Source organism: Protopterus annectens, chromosome 1.part1 (assembly GCF_019279795.1).
Source record: "Protopterus annectens isolate FY-2018-M chromosome 1.part1, PAN1.0, whole genome shotgun sequence".
NCBI lineage: Eukaryota > Metazoa > Chordata > Ceratodontiformes > Protopteridae > Protopterus > Protopterus annectens.
In genome coordinates this window covers 994648043-994672307 of record NC_056726.1, presented here as the reverse complement: position 1 = coordinate 994672307, position 24265 = coordinate 994648043, and the positions used below count along the sequence as shown (strand labels likewise).

General features: G+C 41.2%; 1 protein-coding gene across 8 annotated transcripts in view; it reads left to right on the top strand.

Moving 5' to 3' along the window:
- CNOT3 (CCR4-NOT transcription complex subunit 3) overlaps positions 1-24265 on the top strand; it is a 2226181-nt gene that overhangs the window by 2136643 nt on the left and 65273 nt on the right. For all 8 annotated transcript variants that reach the window (XM_044079494.1, XM_044079487.1, XM_044079515.1 and 5 more), the window contains one exon: positions 15101-15226. In XM_044079494.1, coding sequence (XP_043935429.1) covers positions 15101-15226 — 126 coding nt within the window. The remainder of the gene's footprint in view (positions 1-15100; positions 15227-24265) is intronic.

Sequence of the window (24265 nt, the reverse complement as noted above, 5' to 3'; positions counted from 1 at the left end):
ACTAAAATTTCTGACTTCTCTTTTCCATCAAGGCTCTTCAGTTTCTACCATCAAAGTACAATTGGCAGCAATTTCTAATTTTCACGAATCCATAGACCCTCCTTTAATGAGCAACAGATTGTGTAAGACCTTCTTGAAAGGTGCTGCTCTATTAAGACCTCCGATTTCTCATCCTGCACCTTCATGGGATCTCGATATAGTATTACACGCTTTGACTTCTTTCCCCTTTGAACCAGCAACTACGTGTGATCTAAAGTTTTTATCATGGAAGACAGCCTTTCTGGTGGCGATTACTTCTGCCAGAAGAGTTTCAGAGCTTCAAGCTTCGTCAGTGAAACCCCCGTACTTAGTTTTTCATAAAGACAGAGTATCCCTCAGACCAAATCCTTCTTTTGTTCCTAAAGTTTGTTCTACTTTCTGCTTACAACAATCGTTAGAGCTTCCAGTTTTTTTCCCGAAATACTCTAACAAAGCGGAGTTCATATTCCACACACTAGATGTCCACAGACAGTTACGTTTTTATTTAGACAGGACCAAACAAACAAGGAAAACAGATCAGTTGTTTGTATCCTTTGCGGATAACAGATTGGGCAACGCTGTCACAAAGGTCACTATTGCCAAATGGATCAGGGACTGTATTACTCAAGCATATGTTTATTCTAACAAAGAGCTTACAACCTCTGTCAAGGCTCATTCTACAAGGGCTATGTCTACTTCGGTAGCATTTCATTCTAAGCTTGCTATTAGTGACATTTGTGCTGCGGCTACATGGTCTTCCCCGCATACCTTCATTACCCACTACAAATTAGATGTGGCATCTAGAGGACGAGCTTCATTTGGTTCCACAGTGCTCAGGAGTGTTTTTCAATGAGCCACCCGGGATTTAGGTGCTAGGGGCTGTCCCATCAGTTCAGAATGTAGGCGAGATAGGATCACATAACATCTTTTAGTTATGTACTCACCATAACTTCAGATGTTTGGGATCCATCTCCTTACATTCTAATAACCCACCCTCCTTCCCCCTTCCTTGGAGATCAGAGGATATCAGAAGGTCCGAATCCTGTTGTTTCATCTTGAAACATCTAACAATGTTATATAACCAAGTTGTGCATGTGTGCATGAATGCGGACAAACAAGATCTGGGGGATTAGTGGTGGTGCATCCTGGGATAAAGATAGCTCAGCCAATTAGAGGCCTCGCTCTATAGCATAAGCGTGCCGAGTCGGAGCCAAGGGATCGGCTCCGAACCCATCAGTTCAGAATGTAGGCGAGATGGATCCCAAACATCTGAAGTTATGGTGAGTACATAACTAAAAGTTTTTTAGAAGAAGGAAAGTATAATTTGACAAAGAGTGAGCACAAAGCATCGTGTGACTTGCAGACTAATGATAGCATAGTTATAAGACCCACTGACAAAGGGGGACCAGTGGTGATATTGAATGCCGACTTTTATAATACAGCTATGCAAGAAATGTTATTGGATCCAAATGTATATGTTGAAGTACCAACAACAATTGTGTTTGAAATGCGTGAACAGATTGCTAGTACCTTATATGAATGCATGTGTATGGAACTATTAAGTAAAGATATTTTTAATTATTTTAGTGTTGAAAATCCACTCATACCTCAAATCCATGGCCTCCCCAAGATACACAAAGACCCATATAATCCAAAATTTAGACCTATAGTAGCAGGGGCAGGATGGCTAACAGAACCTATCTCTATATACCTGGATAAGGAATTGAAGACTGCACTCAATGAATATGCATATGTCTTGAAAGACACAGAACAGTTTTTAGTGGACCTTTATGGGGCAGTGAAGCAAATGGGAACAGCAGATACGGGGATGCTGGCCACACTAGATGTAGTGTCTTTATTTACAAGTATACCCAATTACCAGGGGATAAGCATGGTGAAATCAGTGTTGACAAGGCAGGGAAAGTTCTCCAATACTAAGATAGACTTTGTCTGTATGTTACTAGAATTGGTACTAGAGCACAACATATTTATGTTCAATGGCATATACTAAAAGCAGTTGTCAGGGGTTGCCATGGGCACAAGTTGTGCCAACACATATGCAAACCTGGTTATGATTAACTGGGAATATGAATATCTGTTAGGTAATCCCCAAATAGCCATTTATAGACGTTTTGTAGATCTTTTTATTTTTTGGAAAAGTGATAGTGAACATCTTAAATCCCTGTATGCATACCTAAATACCACTAGCGACATTTTAAAGTTTATGATGAACTGTTCTGAGATGAGTTTAGACTTCCTGGGCATTACCATATACAGAGAAAATGACCAGTGGTCTACAAAATTACATAGGAAGCAATGCTACAGACCATCTTTTCTACACAGAAGTAGTATGCATAACCCTAAGATTTTTCCTAACATAATCAGAGGTCAGGCAATGAGAACATGTCACCTATGTTGTCAAGAGGAAGTATATAGCAATGAGTTAACTAAGCTAAGAACAGGTTTCATTAATAGGGGGTATAGTGAACATGAAATTGATAGTGTACCATAATGTACACAAAGAAAGGTAAAGCTAAGCCCTACTACTCTGATAGTGCAGGTAGTGACAGGGTAGGTATCAGGAATAGTGTATTACCATACATTCCGATGCTTTTACCATATACAAGAGATGTGAAAAGGTTTGAAACCATCATACGACAAAATTGGCATATTTTGTTAGTAGATCAGGATACTACCAACATAGTGGGTGGACAACCACATTTTGCATTTAGAAATAAGAAAAATCTAAAACAGCAGCTTTGCTGTCCAAGGATACCTACTCTGATGGATAGCACAGTGAATGGTACCCGTAAATGTGGAAAATGTACACAGTGCATTTATATAGATGAATCAAGGTTTTTTAAGCACCCTGAGACAGGGTGTCTATGGGAGCTAAGGAATTCTGCTGATTGCAATGCTAAGAATGTAGTGTATGTAGCTCCACTGCACAACATGTTTCCATTTCTATGTTGGCAAAACTAACAATCACCTTAGGGAACGGATATGGGATCACCTTAACTGCACTAGAAAAGGGCAACTGTATAGTGCTTTGGCTAAGCATACATTGGATAAGGGGGATGACCATATATTTTTGTTTCAGGTTTTACACATTCAGAATGTCAGCAATAGGATGGGGGACATAGTCAATACTATTGAAAATATGGAAGTAAAATGGATTTTGCGTTTAGGAGCACACATAAGTTTGGGTTTTAATGATAGTGTTCCATTGAAGCCAGTGCTAAAATCTAGAAGGTTAAAATAAAAAAAAATAATAATAATACTATTTTAACAAGAGAAGACTACATAAACACATGCAGGGCTTTGGATCAATATGACAGTATTTCTTGAGCTGCCTCTAGCATAGATATCACTGAAGACAAGCATTTGTTGAGATGCCTTTATTAAAGCATATGTATTTACTAGGTGGGACAACATGTGCATTTATTAGGCAGAGTAAATGTATTAAGTTGTTGAGTGTGTACTGCTTATACTTTTATATATATTTTTATGCTTATACCCATGCACATAAGTAGTTACTAAATGGGGAACATGAGTATATGTATTTATTCATTGACTTTTTATGTATTTTATGTTTATCCACATGTTCTTGTCTTTACATTTTGTGCATGTGGTTTAAAACAGAGTTTTTCTGACTTCAGCAATTAACTAAGGGCAAAACATAACCATAGTAATTAATTGATTTCTGAGTGCTGAAGTAACTTTGAGTGGTAGGATTGGTGTTTTAGTAATGAATTAAAGTATTTAAGTGCTGTTGCTGTTTGAATGAACTGTCTGATGAAGCAGTGGTTACCATTGCGAAAGCGCTCACCATTTTGTATTAAAAAAGAAGATTTTACTTTTGTCGTGGTTCATCTTCTTTATTCCAGCTACCTTCCTACTGGGCACCTGTGTTTCAACATACCCAGATATGGCTTCGGTAAGCCACCCGACTACCGGCATTCCGAAAAAAAGCAAACATAAAGACAGAGACAGGCCATCTAGGTCCAAAGCTGCTGATGACGCTTCTCCTAAGCTAGTCACCAGTACTCCGTGAGGAGCTTTCGTAGGCCCTGATACCCGCTACTTCAGATTCGCAAGCCTCTACTGAGACCCATTCAGAGTCCGGTATGCTGCAAGATGCTCCAACTGTGGAACATGCGGATGTCTCTACCTTGGATGGGTCCAGAGCCGCTGTGCAGGCACTGGCTTCTGAGGGTGTATTCAGGCCTACTGACTTGCATAGTAATCAGACGCCATCTTCTTTTTCAAGGCCTAAAACTCTATCCTTGCCTAGAAAACTGAAACCCAGACCTCATGGTCAGGCCTCTATGCCTAAAAAACAAATGATAAGAATGGCCGAAAACCTTATTACTTTAATCAGGGGAAGCCAACCTTCCCCCTCTAAGAGACCTAGGACTGAATTTGCTTATGATACTTCTAATCAGGATTCTGAAATTTCTGTTTCCTGTGATGACCAGGATTTACCTTTATCTACCTATGAGGATTCTGATGCAGAGGACTCTATTTCTTCTGCTTCCACTCAAGAGGATTTCTCTTTTGGTGAAACCTTGCATACTCTTAGGGAGCATTTTCGCTGGGAAAGCCAGGATTACTCAGATTCTAAAAAGAGGCTTGGTGGTTTCTTACTCCTGCCCCAGCACAGGCCTTTAGCTATCCCCCCTGTACTCGACATTGTTGATGATGCCTTTTCGGAATCTAGCTTGGCCCCTGACTCCTTACCTCCTGCTCCCAGAAAATCAGATAGATATTACAGGGTTCCTGACTCTCTCAAGTTCCTCTTTAAAAATCCTACTGCGGATCCTGAGACCATTTCACAGGGACCCAAAGGCGTTAAGACTACTACTGCCAAAAATCCTACCCCCTCTGATAGAGTTTCCAGGGCGCTGGATAGATGGGGTAAGAAGGTATACAGTTCTGCAACCGTGGCCATTAGGGCCTTAAACTGCCAGTTTCGTATGTTAAAGTATCAGCAGCATATTATTGGATTGCTTAAACAGAAAATGTTGATTCCTGACTGTGCTGAAAATAAGGATTTACAGGATTCAATGCTTTCTGCTGAACAAGTTGGAAAACATACTATGCAATGTGGTTTTGATTCACTAGAAGCATCTTGCAGGGCTGCTGTCACTGGGTCTGTACTTAAAAGGCATGTTTGGCTTAAGGAGCAATCTTTGCCAGATCATGTTAAAGCTAAATTGCCTGATGCTCCCATAAACCAGGACCGCCTGTTTGATAACAAGGCAGAACAAGTACTTAAAAAGATGGAGGAAAAGCTAAATCTATGCAAACTGTTAAAGATTTCCTGCAAGTACAGCCTCCAAGATTTTATAGGCATTAGCCCTCTAAGAATTGGTCCTTTCCTGCCTCTTCCAGGCCTTCTCAGTCCAAATGCAGAACCAGCAGAACACCAAGGCTTCAGTCCCAAGGTACATACAGGACTAAGCAGTGGGGGGGGCTCCCACTTCCAGATCAGGGAGTAGTGAGACTCCCCCCTATGGTAAACTGTCTTAATGACTTAACCTTAAAACTTCCAAACCCTTCTCAACTGACTGCTCCTTTAGGGGGAAAGACTAAAACTGAGAACTCATTACCCAGGACAAATGGGTTTTAAATATAGTTTCCCAAGGATACAGATTCCACTTCCACACTTTACCAACCCCAAACAGTTGGCCAGATCTACCCCCAAATCAGTGGGCAGAGGCTCAAAAGCAAGTACTCTCTCTCTCTCTCAAGTATAGGGGCTATTCAAACTGTCCCAGAAGAAGAAAGGGGACAAGATTTCTACTCAACACTTTTCCTGGTGCCCAGAAAAGACAACTCATGGCGTCCTATACTTGCTGTTTCTATACTAAACTTTTTGGTGATCCCAAAATTCAAAATGCTAACTCTTCACCAATTGCTTCCTATGCTAGGCAAGGATGCCTGGTTGGCAACACTGGATTTAAAGGAAGCCTACCTGCACACAGGGCCGGCCTTAGCTGAAATGGCACCCTAGTCGAAGTAGTGCTCCGGCACCCCCTTACTCCCTACCCACAACATACTCACAAAACAACCCTATTTGAGCCACACCCACAGGTAAATCACTCCCCAAGAAAGCCACTCCAGTAATTTCCTTAAATCATTTAAATGGATAAGAAGAAAAAGATACCTTGTAATGTAGTTAAACTGCAACTACCTCTGTGTACTTATTTCCTACTTTAAATACCAGAACTGGATCATAGTCAAATAGGGCCCTAGCAGGGTAATAGATTGAACCCCCGAGCAATCCCTCTTGCAGCAACCCCCACCCTCCAACAGCAGCCCCCTCCCCAGCCATTCCAGTGTTCCATTACTTGGCTATTTCTCACCAGTTACCATACACATTGTTCAAATCTATCAGTGTGCATACTGTTTTCTTATTTACTTCCACAATGTTTACAGATATTGAAATAAAATAACACAAACACAGATAGCCATTTGCTAAACAAATAATACAGTCTTGCAATGAATACAGATTTAGCATGAGCTGTAAACTTCTCTGCCCTTGAAACCCATACTCATTGAAACGGCAAAACTCACATTCATTAAAATAACATGAAAACCCAGATTCATAGAAAATGCATCTGGCTAGTGGAGGATTGTTTACCTTTGGGCTGTTTTCATAACAGACTACTTGCACACATTTTTTAGGGCCACGCATACACGTATTTGTTTTTTTATTCATCTTCCTGACTGTATTAAATTATATTCCTTGTATAATACAGCACCACTTGTTAGAATGGGTTTTAAATTTGTAGTTTTAAACATTCTTTTAATAAGCAATGAAACAAAATGTATGAACCAATTAACTACCCATTTCAGAAAATTTCAACCATAAAAGGCCACTCAAAACGTCTGTAATTATAATCCACCAATATCACTCGATACAATCTCTGCAGAAGTAAAACCATTTGAATAATTCTACATTAAAGAAATCTGTAACTAATGAAGTGGTTGCTACTGACAAACAACTTTAAATTTTAATGTTTTATCTATAAATTCAGTGCCTGCTGCCCTTTTGCATCAGTTTGTCTGCTGTTGCTGCCATCACTATATCCTTTTTCTTACCCACACCACCCTTATGCTACTTACCCTCTCTATTTTTCTTATAAAAGGGCACCTGTCCCACAAGAAAATACATCTCCTCCCCTACTGCATATCACTCTTTCCTTCTCATTGTCCTTCTGTATGTTCCTCTGCATGCTCTTTCCCACTTTCTACAGTCCTATTCACCCAATTCTTTTCCTGATATAAAATAAATGAGACTATGACCAAAAGAGTAGCCTTTAATTACCAACCGATGTTTGAATGAGTGCAGAACTTCCCTTTTCTCTGGGATTATGATAAGCTTAAATACATAGGCATATGGATAAAAAGGGACACAAATCAGATGGTAAAAGAAATGTGGGAAGAAATAAAATGATAATACATAAAATAATAAATAATGTAAGGTCATGCATCTGAATCTGGATAGTAATATACAGCTAGTCAAAATGTTTATGGTCCCATTTCTGTTGTATGTTGGACAGTCTTATCTTAACTCGACAGATGAGGACTGGTGGATCATAAAAGACAATGATCTCAGAACACTGATATGGGGCAGTGAGAAGTCAGGGCTTACATAGGACAAACTTACACCACCATTAGAGCAGGGAAGGCTTAGGATGTCAAATCTAAAAGGATACTATGAAACCGCACAGACACATTTAATGTATCTGCTACAAGCTGATGTGTACTGCCCTCTCAGAAATGAGATTGAATTCACTGGCTTGCAACACACATTTAAACAGAAAAAAATGGGCACGTGTGTGGCTGAGATTGGTCAGAAAAACATGGTACTTATTTGGGCTGTTATGCCTCCTCAGTGATTCAGAAACTGTTTAACCCACAGTGTTATCAAGCTTGGAAGGTGGAAATACTCTCCGTAACTACAAAGATAGAGGAAGCAAGGAAAGGAAACCTCTGAAGCTTGTCATATATGGGCCAGAGAACAGGCCCAGCCAATATTGTGGGAGTAAGTAAGTATAGAAAGGAAGCTTCTGGAAGCCAGGGTTATTTTTAATTTACTAGAAAAGTATTGTCTTCAACTCCAGGGGCTCTTGGCTGAGTATAGATACAGAAAAAAGTCCCTGAATATGAAAGTGGATCCCAGAACTGGTGTAGTTTCTAACAAAGCATAGAATACACCAGGTAAATTTGAAAGTAGCAGTAAGTTGAGGATATTAAGCCGTGATGTAGAGATCTCAGGGATTGGTTTTGGAGTGGGAGACCAGTCTAGAAATAATGATAACAGTCTCCCAGTGGAAGGAAATTGCCTTGCCCCCACCCCGGTTATGCAACTAAATCCAGATTATAGTTTTTGTGTGGAAATCACTGCATAGATATTTTTATATTCCCATTTAGACTAAAATTTTCCAAGCCATCTCCCTCAGTTGCTGGAAATGTTTCCATCCAAAAGAATAAACTGTGAGCATATTTTCTGAGATTCCCCAGAATTGCAGAACTTTACAAGGCAGATGTATTCTTTCCTGGTTTGAATCAGTAAGATGGAATATTAGCTAACCAGAGAGGCATTGCTCTTGAATTATCACATAGGGTTGAAGGTAGTTACACACACACACACACACACACACACACACACACACACACACACACACACACACACACACACACACACACACACACACACACACACACACACACACACATGCACAAGCACCAAAAAATGCATGCATTTGGCAACATCAGCAGCAAAAAAAAGAATATAATAAGACATTAGAAATTAAAAACTTCTTTGAATATTAACCAAGTGGCTGCAATAATACAGGTGTTAAAGGTAATGGGGTTGCATGAGTCTGAGAGGTCAACCAAGCCAAAGCCAAAATAAAATGGCAACAATGGGACAAAGTTTAGGGGAAGGGGAGTATAGTACTATTAAGCAGCTTATAATGTTAATAGATAATTTATGTGTTACTCAGGAAACGGTGTTACTGCCATTGCTCTGTTATTAACATAGAAAAAGAGATTAATGTATTTAAAAAAACTGTCTATAAAATGTGGGCATTGAACTTAGCATAATTAGATATCTGGATTTTATTTCTCTTTCTAGTTGTTACAAACAGCAGTCATCTTTGAAATTTCTATATTCTGCATTAATTTTCAATGAGACTAATAATACATTGAAGTCAATGTTCATAGCATAGTGCTGTTTGGAAATTCACTTTCATTTTGTTAATATGTATAATAAACTTTCTTTTAACCATGCTCTTCAAAAAAATATCAGCACCCAAATTTGCAATTTCCACACATTTTATCGCATTTAACTTTATAATTCCCATACTGTTTATGCATTTATTTTGAAAAACAAACTAAATCATTGTAGTTGTAATTTTTACAAATGTGCTTTCCTTATTGAATTCATTATTAAATTTAACATACGCTTGACTTTTATTCATTTACTATTGTATCCAAATTAGTATCTCAGTATATATCTATATATCTACTAGTGAGTTGAATGCAGTGTATTAGCGATTAAGTCTGTGCATATAGCCAGACATGTAGCTAGCCTATTTTGTGCCCCGATCTGGTGTCCCCCAAAAGGTCTTCTCTTTGGACTTGAGGAATAAGAAGAAGGAAATTCTGTTATTAAAAAAAATACTTGAGTTACATTCAAGTCAGTGTCTTTGCAGCATGGTCATTATACCCTTTGTACATATGTTGCTGTGTTGAAGACAAGATCATTACAATGATCAGTCTTCCATGTACATGTTTAGTATTAATATGATACAATGAAATACCAGATAACAGTGTACTTTAAAATATTAATAAATGACTTTCAACCAAAAGCTTCAATATTAATGTTTGAATTCCCCACATCCATATGAAATCCTCCCAGTATGTATGTATGTGTGTGTGTGTGTATATATATATATATATATATATATATATATATATATATATATATATGTATATATATATATATATATATGTCTTTCTCATGGAGGTAAATAAACTTTTTCTGTTCAATAATACTCATTTGCAAGACACATAATTAGTTGTACCGTCTTGTCTTGGTCTCCATGCTCTTCACACTCACCCTCAACTCTCACAGAGTTCTACTTATTAGTCATTAGTTTAGAACTTGTCTACTCTGTTTTTTCAGCCTTCATTTCCTGCAGCTGAAATGTTTTCAGCATATGAGACACTGCCAATTTTGCATTTGTGAATAGTTGCATGCCAGATAAAAAATACTTTTAACTTGTCTGGAAAAGTCACCTTGTACCTTAGTTTTTGCCATTTGAACCACTTTACGGCATCAGCAAATTGCAGTCTGGCGCAAAGAGCTCACCAGTAAATAAATCATGGCGACTCTCTACCATAAGGTGTTTTCCTCTTTGCCACAAGAGCCACATAAGCATGTTTCTTCTTGTACCAATAAACAAACTATATCAAATTATCTTTGGTTTAGCAAATGTCCTCTCTGTCTTCAATAAGAGTAATAAATATGCCTTTTCGATCCACAATGCCCTACATCCTTGCAGTCTGTTGTTGTTGTTGTGCCTTTCGGCTTTTCCAGCTAATGATTGGTAGTTGATTTTTACGTGGCGAGTTACCAGCCCTGACGCACAACCTTCAACGAAGGTATGCCCATTCACGCATGTCTCTACGCAGAAGACGCTCTAGCTGAGAATCGAACCGGACAGCGTGTAACTGTGAGGCGACAACGCTACTGCAGCACCACATTCCAGACTTTTTTCTATCATGTGATCTCCATATTATTTTCTTTAATTGCAATCTTCTTGTTTCTATCTCCTTCCAGTGTTTTCTAGTAGGCTTTAACTTACCCTGCTCTGATTATCAGAGCTGTTTTCAAACACCATGCCTGTTGTGTCTGATTCTGAATGTGTATGGCTATAAAATATATTTTATTTCTTTAGCTAATTACAGTGACCTATCTCTGGTGACCTCTCTAATGGTAAAATGGAATAGTTTATCTTGAACCAGAAGGAGACTGTGTACATAAGCCATTTCAAAGTTTGGTCCTTGAGTGGTAAAGTAGATAGAGGATGCTCAAGAGTTTGAACGTTCACAAGAAGCTGATTTACTTAAGAGTGGGGTGGAGGGACAATTTGCAAGGTTTGTGGGATTTGGTCTGATTTTTTTTTAGGAGACCACCCGGTATTAATCACTGATAGAATTAGACAACACTGCTAGTTTGATGCATCTGTTTGGTTTTATGGATCCATCTCAATTAAATGTTATATGCGACTGCTAGACAGATGACCACACTAACCGAAAGAAGAAAAAACCTGAGATACCTTATGGTTACCGATCAATAATTAATCTATAATTTTGGTCATTTCACCAATGACAGTAGAAGTATCTTGTAGAATAACATTGGATTTAAATATCCAGTCTTATAAGCCACTGAAGAGTAGGTTAAAGAAGGCTAGTAAAGTGTGAAAAATGTATGTTATGCTAATAATAATTTTAGCAAAATGTTTTAGCAGAACGTGTGCCATAATCATACCAAATGAATCTGATGAGGGAGCGACACATGCATAAAGAAAGGCTGCAGGATATTCCTGTCTGATGCTGCAATACCACCTTAAGTGGCATACATCACGCAGGGGGGGAGGAAGAACAACGTAGGGAGGGGGGCCGTTCTATCGATGTGTACTCGTGTTGTCACTCGTGGGGGGAGGGCGCATTGCTACTGTGCACAAGCGGGCATCGGGCGCAATGTTAAAATGTGAAGAAACTTTCACTTTTTAACGTTGGTTTGTTTTGCGATTTTGCGCCCCTTATGAGGCCGGCCTTTATGGCGCCCTAGGCGGTTGCCTAGTTCGCCTATGCCTAAGGCCGGCCATGCCTGCACATCCCAATCAGGCAATATTGCAGGAGATACCTATGCTCCAAATCAGGCTACATACACTATCCGTTCTCTGCACTGCCCTTTGGCTTATCTACTGCTCCCAGGGTATTCACAAAGTGCATAGCTCCAGTAATTACATTTTGCAGGCAAAGGAATATTCAAATATACCCATACCTGGGCAATTGACTTAATTCAGGCAGAAAGCCAGGACATAGTTTTGAATCATCTGGAGTTTGTACAAAAGGTGCTAACTTGTCTAAGGTACACCCTAAACGAAAATAAATCCCATCTTGTACCCTGTCAACAAATTGTATTCCTGGGAGCAAACTTGAACACAACTTCCCAGATGGCTTTCCTCATGCCAGAGAAACAAGTTCATTTGACAGCTTACTTCAAACTAATGGCCACAAAAACCCTGCTACCTGCAAGACAAATACTGCAAGCCTTGGGGTTCATGGCCTCTTGCATTCTCCTAATTCCATATGCAAAACTGCATATGAGGAAACTACAGTGGTATATAAAAAGCCTATGGTGTCAACAGTCTCAGGATCTAGAAGCAATGATTCCTATATTACCTTGCTTACAGTTAGAGTTCCTTTGGTGGGCAGAGGCCTACCACCAAAACAAGGGACTACCATTCACTCTACCGCCTGTCGCCCAAACCCTAACAGACGCATCAGACTATGCATGGGGGGCTCAGTTGGCAGGGAAGTGCATTCAGGGCAAATGGAACCAAAGTCAAATGCACCTGCATATCAATCAAAAAGAAATGTTAGCTATACAGAATACTCTGACAGCCTTCAAGGACCACATTCTTCCAGGACAATTAATGGTAAAGATGGACAACACCACTGTTATGTGGTACATAAACAAGCAGGGGGCAGCCCACTCATACCCTTTCTGCAGACTAGCTATGGCTCTCTGGAACACAGCCTTGAGCAACCAAGTGCACCTACAGGCTCAATTCCTGCCAGGAAAACTAAATACACTGGCAGACAAACTAAGTAGAAATCTCATGGACCCACACAAGTGGAAACTGGAACCAGAGACATTCAACATGTTGATAAACAGATGGGGGGAGCCCAGATATAGACCTGTTTGCCTCCCCCCAGAACTACCAATTGGACAAATTCTGCACAAGGACTCCCCACAAATGATCTTGGAAAGTGGATGCCCTGTCCTTCACCTGGAAGAATCTTATCAATTTATGCCTTTCTTCCTCTACCTCTTCTCTTCAAGGTACTACCAAAGATCAAACAGGACAAACCAAGGGCGATACTGATTACGCCAGACTGGCCACGCCAACACTGGTACCCCCGCTTGATGGCACCTGCCTTAGACCCCTACCCTGCTGTCCCAGCAGGACGGCCAGATTCTGGACCCTCGGCTTCAAACCCTGAACCTGGCAGCCTGGCTAATTACCTGATCTCTCCATTACCATCCCTCAGTAAGCAAGTGTTGGATACCATTCTGGAGGCAAGGAGGCTTAGTACTAGAAAATCTTATGCCGAGAAATGGAAACGTTTCTGTTCCTGGAACCAAACTCAGGGGATGGGCACAGCAGCACCCAATTTACCTCAGATTCTTCAGTACTTAGCTGCGATGCTTCACAAGGGCCTTTCCTTTTCCTCCATCAAAATTCATGCCTCAGCCATTTCCGCTCATTACAACACAGAACCACCCCCTCCTATCTCATCCACTGCTCAAGCAGTTCCTCAGAGGGGCCAAAAACCTAAGACCAACCAGGAAGAGACCCAACTCCAGCCTAAGACCTTAATTTTGTATTAGAAAAACTCACTCTACCTCCTTTTGAGCCAGCTTCAAGTGCAGAGTTAAAATTCCTTTCTTGGAAAACAGCCTTCCCTTTAGCCATCACTTCAGCAAGAAGGGTGTCTGATTTACAGGCCCTTATGGCAGTGGAGCCTTTCATCATCTTTCATGCGGACATGGTGTCCCTCAGGACCAATCCCTCCTTCATGCCCAAGGTAGTATCCAGTGTTGCTCTTAATCAGTCCATTCATTTGCTAACCTTCTTTTCTAATCCACAGAACAAAGGGGAATAGATACTGCACTCCTTAGATGTGCACAGACAACTTAGAGTCTACTTGGACAAGACTAAACCCCTCAGGAAGTCTGAACAGCTGTTGGTGGCATTTGCTGCAGGGGCAGAGGGGAAGGCCATTTCAAAGCAAACCATCTCTAAATGGATAGGCCATTGCATTCATTTCTGCTGTAAGCACCATGGAAAACCTATCCCACAGGGGATAAGGCCATATTCAACCAGGGCTGCATCTACCTTTACAGCCTTTCTCAGAGGTGTCCCTGCCAGGGACATCCTAGAAGCTGCTACTTGGAGTTCTGTACATACTTTCACCAAGCATTACCATTTGCCAGTTTTCTCTAAATCCAGAGCTGGTTTTGTCACTGCAGTCTTGCAGGGCCTCTTAGCAGGTCCTAATGCTATATAAATTCCTCCTGCTATCCTTAGCTTTGGGAATCTACCCAAATGTGATGACTGCAACAGTGAAACATGAAGAACATAGTTCAGTTGTTTACACTTACCATAAATGCAGATGTTCGTGTGTATTCACTGTTGCAGTCCTGGTTACCCTCCCTCCAGCCCCCTGACTTCTTTTGGCTATACCTCTATTCCTTTTTACTGTGCTTAAAGGCTTTTTGGTGTATTTGCTTTTTTGTTGGAGGTATAACCTTGTGTATATGTGTGTGTGTGTGTGTGTGTGTATGTGTATATATATATATATATATATATATATATATATATATATATATATTTAATTGCTTCCCATTAGGGGGGAACCTGAGCGTCAGCTGCATGCTTTATATCCCTGACGTCATGGAAGATGAGACAGCAACCGATGCAGGACCCAAGACTTTGATAATCAGGCCGACTGAGGGCTACTGCAAGCAGATAACCCACATGTGATGACTGCAACAGTGAATACACTTGAACATCTACATTTATGGTAAGTGTGCACAACTGTACTTTACTTGCCCACTGCATATGATCTCAGATGTCTGATAATATGGTATGTATCTGTTGTAGAATTATTCACTGAATATTAATATATGTAAAACACTAGAACATTTTATTTTATTTTTTAGTTATTCGGTACAGTTTCTGTCAGCACTTTTTCTTCTTTTCTTCAGGGCACCAAAGCACAGTACTTGGCAGCTAAAGCGCTTAAAAAACAGTCTTGGAGGTTTCATACAAAGTATATGATGTGGTTTCAGCGACATGAAGAGCCGAAAACAATAACTGACGAATTTGAGCAGGCAAGTTGCATCTTATTGACCAGTAAATTTATTGTTTTGTTATTTATTTAACATTTGTTGACCAGGAAAGTCCGACTAGGACAGAGATTTTCAGCGGGGAGAAATGCTCCATACGCATGTCTTTGGAATGTGGGAGGAAACCGGAGTACCTGGAGGAAACCCACACCAACGCACAGAGGACATGCAGACTCAGCACAGAAGTCACTGCAGCCGAGTATTGAACTGGAGAACCTGTTGCTGTGAGGCGACAATGTTAGCCACTGTACCACTGCGCCACCCAAAATAGATATATAAAAAAAAGATTACATTAAGTTTCATAATTATTGACTTGCTCCTACTGTGAGTCATGCAGATTAACACACAGATACATAAATATGGACTTCCTTGTAGCTGTTGATACATTTTAATTTGGTACTTTACTCAAATATTGTTGTCAGAGGAGGTAACGAAATTTCAGGTCAGTTGTTAATATATGTTCCTGGTGTGCACACTGGAAGATTATTTCACAGGAAAGTTTTCTTCCAGTACCATAGAGGTGGTAATATTTCATCCTCAGATCAATATAAATTATTTATCTGACAGTCAGTGTAGAGAACTAAGGCTAGGATCTGTTAACAAGCTGCTACTTGTGGTGCAGGGTTTGATTCCCCTCAACCTTCATTTGCCTACTGTCTGGCCTTGAGGGGTGGCCATGGTGGTGCAGCGGTTAACGTTGTCTCCTCACAACAAGAGGTTCTCCGGTTTGATTCTCAGCTGTGGTGTCTTCTGTGCAGAGTCTGTGGTCACTTGGGTTTCCTCCAACATTCCAAAGACACACAGTAGGTGGATTGGACACTGTAAATTGGCCGTAGGTAAGTGTGTATGTGCGAGTGAATGGTGCAAATGAACTAATGTGGCAGGGCTAGCCACCCGGCAGTGTAAGCCTAGACGTGAGATGATTGTCACTGCGGAAGTGACACCCCGACCCCATGTGCAAAATGAGAATATATGTGTGTGTGTGTGTGTGTGTGTGTGTGTATATATATATATATATATATATATATATATATATATATATGTACACACACACACACACACACACACACACATATATATATATATATAAGTGTGTGTATATACAATATACTCGCCTTCTGAGCAGCAAACTCAATCTGAGGGATGAAGGTAGAGCAGAGCATGATGGGTAGGAGAGAAGCTCAGATTTTTCAGATCCTAGAGCTATAGCATTTGACCAAGTCGGATCCGGACCTACAGGTTGAAGATAAATGAGAAAGCAACGACTCAGGTGGAACATTTATTTATTTAAGTTTGATGACTGGGGAAGTCCACTGGGCCATAAAGAGCTCCTTTTCAGTGGAGGCCCGGGGAGAAAAGCTCCAAGACATAGTTTCATAGATTATAGATTAGTATTAGGCTAAGTGCCCTTGAGGGCCATTTTAAGCCTAGCCAATTACCCCATGTAAGAATCAAACTCTGCACCTTGTGTCTGTAAGGTAAACACCTTAACCATAATGCAAGTTAAAAGTTACAAAGAAATAGCAGAGTTCATACAAAACAATAAAACATTACAGAAGAAAATACATTATGTAATGACTACTTAGAGAGTTAACATTGAAAACATGAGGATTACTAGACCTTTGCAGGTTAGGTAAATTCAACATTAACAGAAGAACATTATGTGACTTAAGCTCTCATTGAGTTAACTTTTAAACTATAGCTACAATCCATTTGTGGTTATTTGAACCATTTTTTTCATGGAAGAAGCACCAAATTATTTGTTATTGAAAGTATAGTACATTATTATAGTAAGTACATAACTTTTTTTTTTCCACTGAGAGAGTTTGAGCACTTGTGTAAGGCAGTTTGAAAGAGGAAATGGTTTGTGACTCTACTGCAACTTTCAGAAGTTCATATTATAGCTGGAAGGAGTTGAGCAGCCCAACATGAGAGGAAGTAGAATTTCACTGTGCCCAAGTGGACACAACAGATAGAGCATCATGATATGTAATGTGGAAGCACTGAAAAGGTTATTTTGTCACAGAAAATGTAAATAAAATGTGTTTTGCAGGAAGAGTACTGACTAGTTGTTTCTGCTGTCATGCCTCATATTGCAGGATTTAATTTTCGATACCCTGTTTGGGGAGTCTTTGGGTTCATTCACTTTGCCATTCGATGATGGCATTTTCTGTAAGGATTCCTTCCTCACACGAGCATTTGTGCACTATTTTGGTGCATGCTGTGACATCATGAGACTAGAAACTCAGTAGCAAACAACATAAAAGTCCAAAACAAGAATATGCCTTCTTTCATGTGTCTACATACAGTTTCAGATTATTAGTTCTCTGTAAGTAGTCTGCAAACTTTTTTTTTTATCAATCTTTCTGAAGTACAGATCCGTCAGTGTGCCCTAACTTTTACAGGCACTTAAACTTGTTGTCTTTCTATAGCAGACTTATTCCTTTGACTTCTTCCCTCCTCCACCCACTCACCTTATCCCAGATCATATACTTAACTCTTGATATTGCTATTCATTAAGAACATTAAAGCCTGGAACTGCTACACTGAACCATTCCTCCTTTACTTGTGCAATCACCAAAGTTTACTTTAGTGTTTTAGAACTCTCTACTACAGGTGTTAGCAACTAACCTACACTGCCTTTGTTAAGAAAAACTGTTTGCTCATCCTGTATGTCTGTCATTGTAACTTTTCTAATGTGTTCCCCACTTTCACGTAATCTTAATTTCACCATTCTTTTTGTCAATTTTTACCCTGTTACTTCCCATTCGTACTGTCATGCTAAACCACAATATTCTGAAACTTCAAGTAAAGTACAACCCACAGTCTTACTTTGGCATAGAAGTTTCCAGACTTGGAATACTTTAGATCTGATGTTGTAATTTTCATTCATCACTGCGATAGCGTTGTTACCTCACAGCAAGAGGTTCTCCCGTTCGATTCTCGGCTTGGTTTGGGGGAGTGCCTTCTGTGTGGAGTCTACATGTCCTCCCCACAGTTGGGTAGTGTTCGAAAGACATGCATGCATAAATGGGCATGCCTTCGTTGAAGGTTGTGCGTCGAGCTGGCACCTTGGCATTTCGTAAAAATCTACTCCCAATCATTAGAGGACCGGAGTTCTGCTGTGGCTACCCCTTACCGGGAAAAAGCCGAAAGACAAACAACAACTAATGAGTTCAGATCAGATTCTGCTGCTTTTTCCAGCTTGCGGAACACAAACTCTCAAACTTCTCCCTTATCCATAATGCTGTAGTCCCCTACAATACCTTAGATCTCGTTTGCTGCCTTTGCATACAGACATGGTCACTGTTGGCTCTTGAGCAATAGCAAATTTTTTGTTGAGCAAAGTAGAAATTTTATATCTTTAACTATTTACCTTTCTTGTACTGAAATGTTTCTATGTATCCTCCTTTGCCCTTCCTACACTTTTTAGTGTATCTCTAAAATATCCCAGCTGCTTTTTTTCCTTCCCTTTTCTCCCTTATACCTTTTGAGGTAGTTTCTTTTATTACCATTGTTGGCAATAATTTCCTTTTTCCCTTTTCTTTACCTAGAATTTTTTTTTTTTATAATATTCCTTTCAAGATTCTCTCAATAGTTGTGGCTGAGAAACCCTCCAGTTTTAAAAAAATATACAGCCTGTGGCCATAAAATCCCATTATCTGATGCATATGCTGTGTGTGTTTATTGTTTAAGCCTGGCCCATTTGGATTATGCCTGTGATATTTGTAAGGCCTTTAACCCTAGGGCCCTTATTGCTTGCAGAAATAAATCTATTTTGAGAGGAGTACTCACTTCTAAATCCTCCAGTACAGTATCTGAGGCTTAAACCCCTAAGAAATCTGACAAGGAAGAGCCTAGAAAGCATTCCCCGAACCCTGCAAATTCTTCAGCTCCAGGTAACAAACGAGCTCTAAAGATTTCAAAACCTTTAGATCCAATCCCTTTGGATCTGAAGAAGTCGTCCTCCAGTCTGACTGCTACTTATCCAAAGACTGTGACAAAAAGTTTCGATCCAGCACCTTCAGGTCTGACAAAGCATAAGGAATTGTCACCTCTGATCCAATCTCCTCTGAGCCTGGCTCCAGTATCTTCTCATCTCCCATCTCCTTTTCCTGAAAGATGTCACCATTCTAGGACTTTGTCTGTAGTTCATCTTCTTGTTCTTCCAGAAGTCTGACCGAAGCATGATGTGGGCAGGATGATGACGAAATTCCTCTCAACGCAAATACAAATGGGGTTCTCCCGGTTCCCACCCCATCGGGTCCGGAGACCTTCGTGAATACTATCCCTCCCTGTTTTGTCTCCTGCTGTGATCTGGCCTTTGGTTTCAGAGCAGTTGAATCCGAGAATCCCGGTTCCGTCCTTATCTGTTCTGAAGATCATCGTATGTTCGCCAGTACCATCTCTGAATGACTCTGAGCCGGATGACTCTCAGAGCTGTTGCATTGCCGCCAGATCCAAGGTGTTGGGAGTCCATTCCAAGATTGTCGGAGCCTTCTCTGCCCCCTCAGAGCTGGCTAGCTCAGCTCTGACCTCTACCTCGAGTGGTTTGTCATCAGGTTGGAAAGAGCCAACGATCCATAAGCATGTCTTCTCGTAGCACTTGGTCTCTTTCTCTCCAAGGCATTCTCCTTTCAAGATAATGGAGAGAGTTTTCTCTGCTCCAAGTGAAAGGACACATCCACCCTCCTCATCTGGTACTTCCCATACACAGTTGTCTTTGCATCTTGAGCCTTATCTTCCCTGTACCATCTGGACAACCACCCAAAATCTCCAGAATACCTAGCAAGGGTATGTTACTGTTTTCCAATACTTTTCTTGAATGTCCCACCAAAGAAGTCATTAGGAAGAGAAAGTGCAAAAGGAGACATTTAGACTCTTTTCAGGAGTCCATCATCGAAGGTACTGATTTCAAGTGAGGGGGGAAGGGTCCCAAGATCACCATCAGATGACGTTTCATTTAGAGATATACTAAAGATCCTCAAGGAAAGGGGTGGCTGGTCTGCTGACAACCCTTCTCAAGAGGAATCAGTATTTCTGGACGCCTTTGGGTCTGGCCCATCTACCTCCTGGATTACTCCACCCACAGATGAGTTCATTGATTTGATCTGTCGATGGGCGTGGAAGGAACCTGATTCCATTGAGCTGATCCCCAACACGAGACAGGATCCTGGCACCACCCAGGGATAGGGAAATTTGGAGCAAAGAAGTACCATGTGATGCCATGGTCATAGCAGCAGCCACAGAAAAGGCTTGCAGAACAAAGTTCCTCTATTCATCCCCCTAACGGGAGTCTAGGGCGCTGGACAGATTCAGGAAGCATGACTTTTGCAGGTAGTCACTGAATTATTTGGCACACTTCACCAGATTCCAGAGAGATTTGGTTAAAGAACTTACCAAATCCCTCTCTGGGACATTACTTCTGACACAGAGAGTTGGATTGCCTCACAGTTAGCTACTGTGCAGTCTATTTCAAATTTGTCCATGAGGCTCATCTCACATGCAGCTGAAGGTACTTCAAGGGTGGTGGGTTCAGGTATTTCCATTAGGAGATGTGTCTTGATGCACCTGCGTGATTTTGTGGAGCCCTCCAAGTCTTCCTTTCTCAATGCTGCTTTAGACAGAAGTTTGTTTGTCTGTTGAAGATATGCTATCCAGGAGTGAGCAGGAAGGTAAAACCCTGTCTCCTGTGGGTGTGCATTTTTCATCTCCTCAAAGGACCTTTTCTAGGAATCAACAAGGTGGTTGAAAAATGTGATTCATTAAGTCCTAGGGTCCTTTCCAAGATACATGTAGGACCAGTTCCCCCCAAAGTAAAAGTGGGGAACTGGAATGGAAGACTGCACCCAAGGGTCTAGAGGTAGTTTCTGACAGAGTCTACCAGTGCTTCTGAAGGGAGGCCTGATCGACCCCCCGACTGCCTCCAGAGGTGGACATTTATCACTGCACCAAACAGCCTGGCTAGAGATTACAAAAGATTAATGGGTGCAGAGGATTATTTTCAGAGGTCATATAATACCCTTTTCCATACCTCCCCCTTAACAGTAAACAGAATTTGTGATGTCCCACCCAGCCAGAGGAAAGCAGCAGCACTAGAAACTAAAAAAGCTGCTGGAAGAGTCATCTGGGAAGTCCTCCAGACCAGAAAGAGTCCAGAAGTTACTTATGATTCCTTTTATTGCCAAAGAAAACAGAGGACTGAACGACCAGTTTTGGATCTCAGCAATCTGAATATGTCACTTCAGTATACCAAGTTCCAGATGGTCACAGTTCAGTCCATTCTACTTTTTCTGCACAAGGACACCTGGATGTGCTCAGTAGATCTTCAGGATGCATACTGTCATATAAAAATGAACAGTCCAGAAGATTCCTACGCTGCTGGCTAGAAGCCAGTCACTACCAAGTCAGAGATCTGCCCTTTAGTCTCATCAGAACCCCCAGGGTGTTCAAGTGCATTTACAATAGTGGCTGCTCACTTCAGACTGCAAGGATTACAGGTGTTTCCTTACTTAGACGACTGTCTCATAACTGCTTTGACTAGCCATCATCTGTTCAAAGCAGGAGATTATGTACACCATTTATGCTCTCACCTTAGAATTACCATCAATCACAATAAGTCTCATGTAGACACACCTCAGTTGTTGAAGTTTATTGGAGCGTTGTTTAATACAGTATCTTTCACAGCCGCCATTCTTTTACCAGGGATAAAAAAACATGATTTCAAGTCAAAAAGGTAATCCAAAATTCTTCCCTGTCAGCTTGATTGATCCTTCAAGAATTGAGGTAATTGTCTGCTGCAATAGTTTTGGTTCAGTTGGCAGGATACCACGTGAGAATTCTTCAGTGGACCCTAGTGACTCAGTGGTCTATTCTCCACCAGCCTTTGTTCACCCAAATGAAAATAACTCATGCTTGCAAAAATTATCTTCTGTGGTTGATTTACTCTGATCAGGTAATGTAAGGTCTTCCTCAGTCCAAGGCCATAGTTACCATGGATACTTCCCAAATTGTATGGGGGGGGGGGTAATTCTTGGGAAAGACAGTCCAGGGCCATGGTCCCCCAAAGAAGCCAGTGTCCTAGAAATGAATGAGAGCTGTCCTCATAGCATTGCAGGCCTTCTGGGACTATTGCAATTCAGACAGACAATATGTCAGACTGGTACATCAACAAACAAGGAGGAACCAAATCTTACCCCGTGTGTCAAGAAGATGTTCTTCATTCCACATTGCTGCAGTCCTAACCATTGGGTAGTCCGCTGTCCAGTCGGCCCGAATACCAAAGTATATGGCTGACGTCGGTCAGGGCGCATTAGACTGACGTCAGGACGTCAGGGTACTAATGCGCATGACCGTTTTGCCGCATGGTCCGATGCAGAAGCAGTTTTGCGAGTGCAGGTTGGCGTTCTGAAATTTTCTGAAGTCGGAGTTTCAGACCGAATCAAAGTTGGCTAAGTACCCGTTGGAGAATATTTTGGTTTTTCTTGCCTCAGTATTTAACCGGATGTCAGAAAAAGTGAATAACTGTATTTCTTGTGGGAAACAGATACCTCATAGGGATTACCATACCTTGTGTATACCTTGTTTAGGGCCTGAGCACGACGCTGTTGCATGCCGCTCTTGTGCTAGATTTAACAAACGCACTATTAAGAGAAGGTTAGACTGTGCCAGGTTAGTTTTGGGAAGCGTTGTAATTATAAAATGCCGTCGGATACTCGGCGGCGCCTGCAAAGCGCTAGGACAAAGCAGCAAAGCCTAGAGTAGAAGAACCGGCAGTCCCGGACGTCGGTTCTTTAGAAGGCTCAGTGGAGCCAGAGGTTTTGCCAGGAGTTTCTGTGGAGTCTCAGGGAGAGACTTTACTGTTACAGGATGTGTCCTCTCAGGAGGTAGGCCAGGCTGAAGGGGCTTCTCAGGTGGCTGTTCTTCCCTCCCTTCCTAAGGTGGTTAGAGCCTCCCCTTCTGTTTCCAAGGCTTCTTTGAGAGGCAGGCCAAGTTTAACTTCAGTAGGGGTTTCTCCTAGCTCTTCAGGATCTGTGCCTAAGAAACATATGCTTAAAATGGCAGAAGATTTGATCACTATGATTAGAGGTTCTATGCCCCCTCCTGATAAGAGGCCTAGGGTGGAGCCTGAGTTTGAGAGTTTTGAGCAGTGTTCGGAGGCTTCTGAGTCTTCGGCTGAAGACTTGCAGGAGTTTCCTCCTTATTCTGATTCTGATGTGGATGATTCTACTCCTTCAGCTTCTCCTCCTGAGGATTTCTCATTTTCAGAGACTCTGCATTCCATGAGGGAGCATTTTAAATGGGAAGGTCAGGATTTCTCTGATTCCAGGAAGAGGCTTAGGGAATTCTTGTTTTTACCCCAGCATAGGCCTTTAGCTATACCTCCTGTTCTGACTGTGGTGGAAGATGTTTTTGCAGAGGCTTCCCTGAACCCTGATTCTTTGCCTCCGGCCCCGGTTAAACCGGATAGGTACTATAGGGTGCCTGAAGCTCATAAGTATCTTTTTAAGAGTCCTAGGGCAGACCCTGAAACTGTCTCTCAGGGGCCTAAAGGTGTTAAGGCTTCTGTTAAAAATCCTGTTCCTCCTGATAAAGAGGCAAGGGCTTTGGATAGATGGGGAAAGAAGGTGTATACTTCTTCCACTTTAGCCATGAGGGCGTTGAATTGCCAGTTTCACATGTTAAAATATCAAAATTATCTCCTTTCCCAATTGAAGTCTAAGGTGGATGCTCTGAAGGTATTGAGTGTAAAGAGTTGCAGGATTTAGTTCATGTGTCTGAACAGGTGGGTAAGCATTCATTGCAATGTGGTTTTGATGCTGTGCAGGCCTCCTCGAGGGTGGCTGCCACTGGTTCTGTTCTTCGCACGCCTGGTTGAGGGATCAGAATTTAGCTGAGCATGTTAAGACAAGGATTTTGGATGCTCCTTTACAGTCTGACGTGTTGTTTGGTTCGCCTGTGGAAGCAGTTTTAAAGAAAATGGAGGACAAGGCTAAGTCTATGCAAACTGTTAAAGATTTTTTG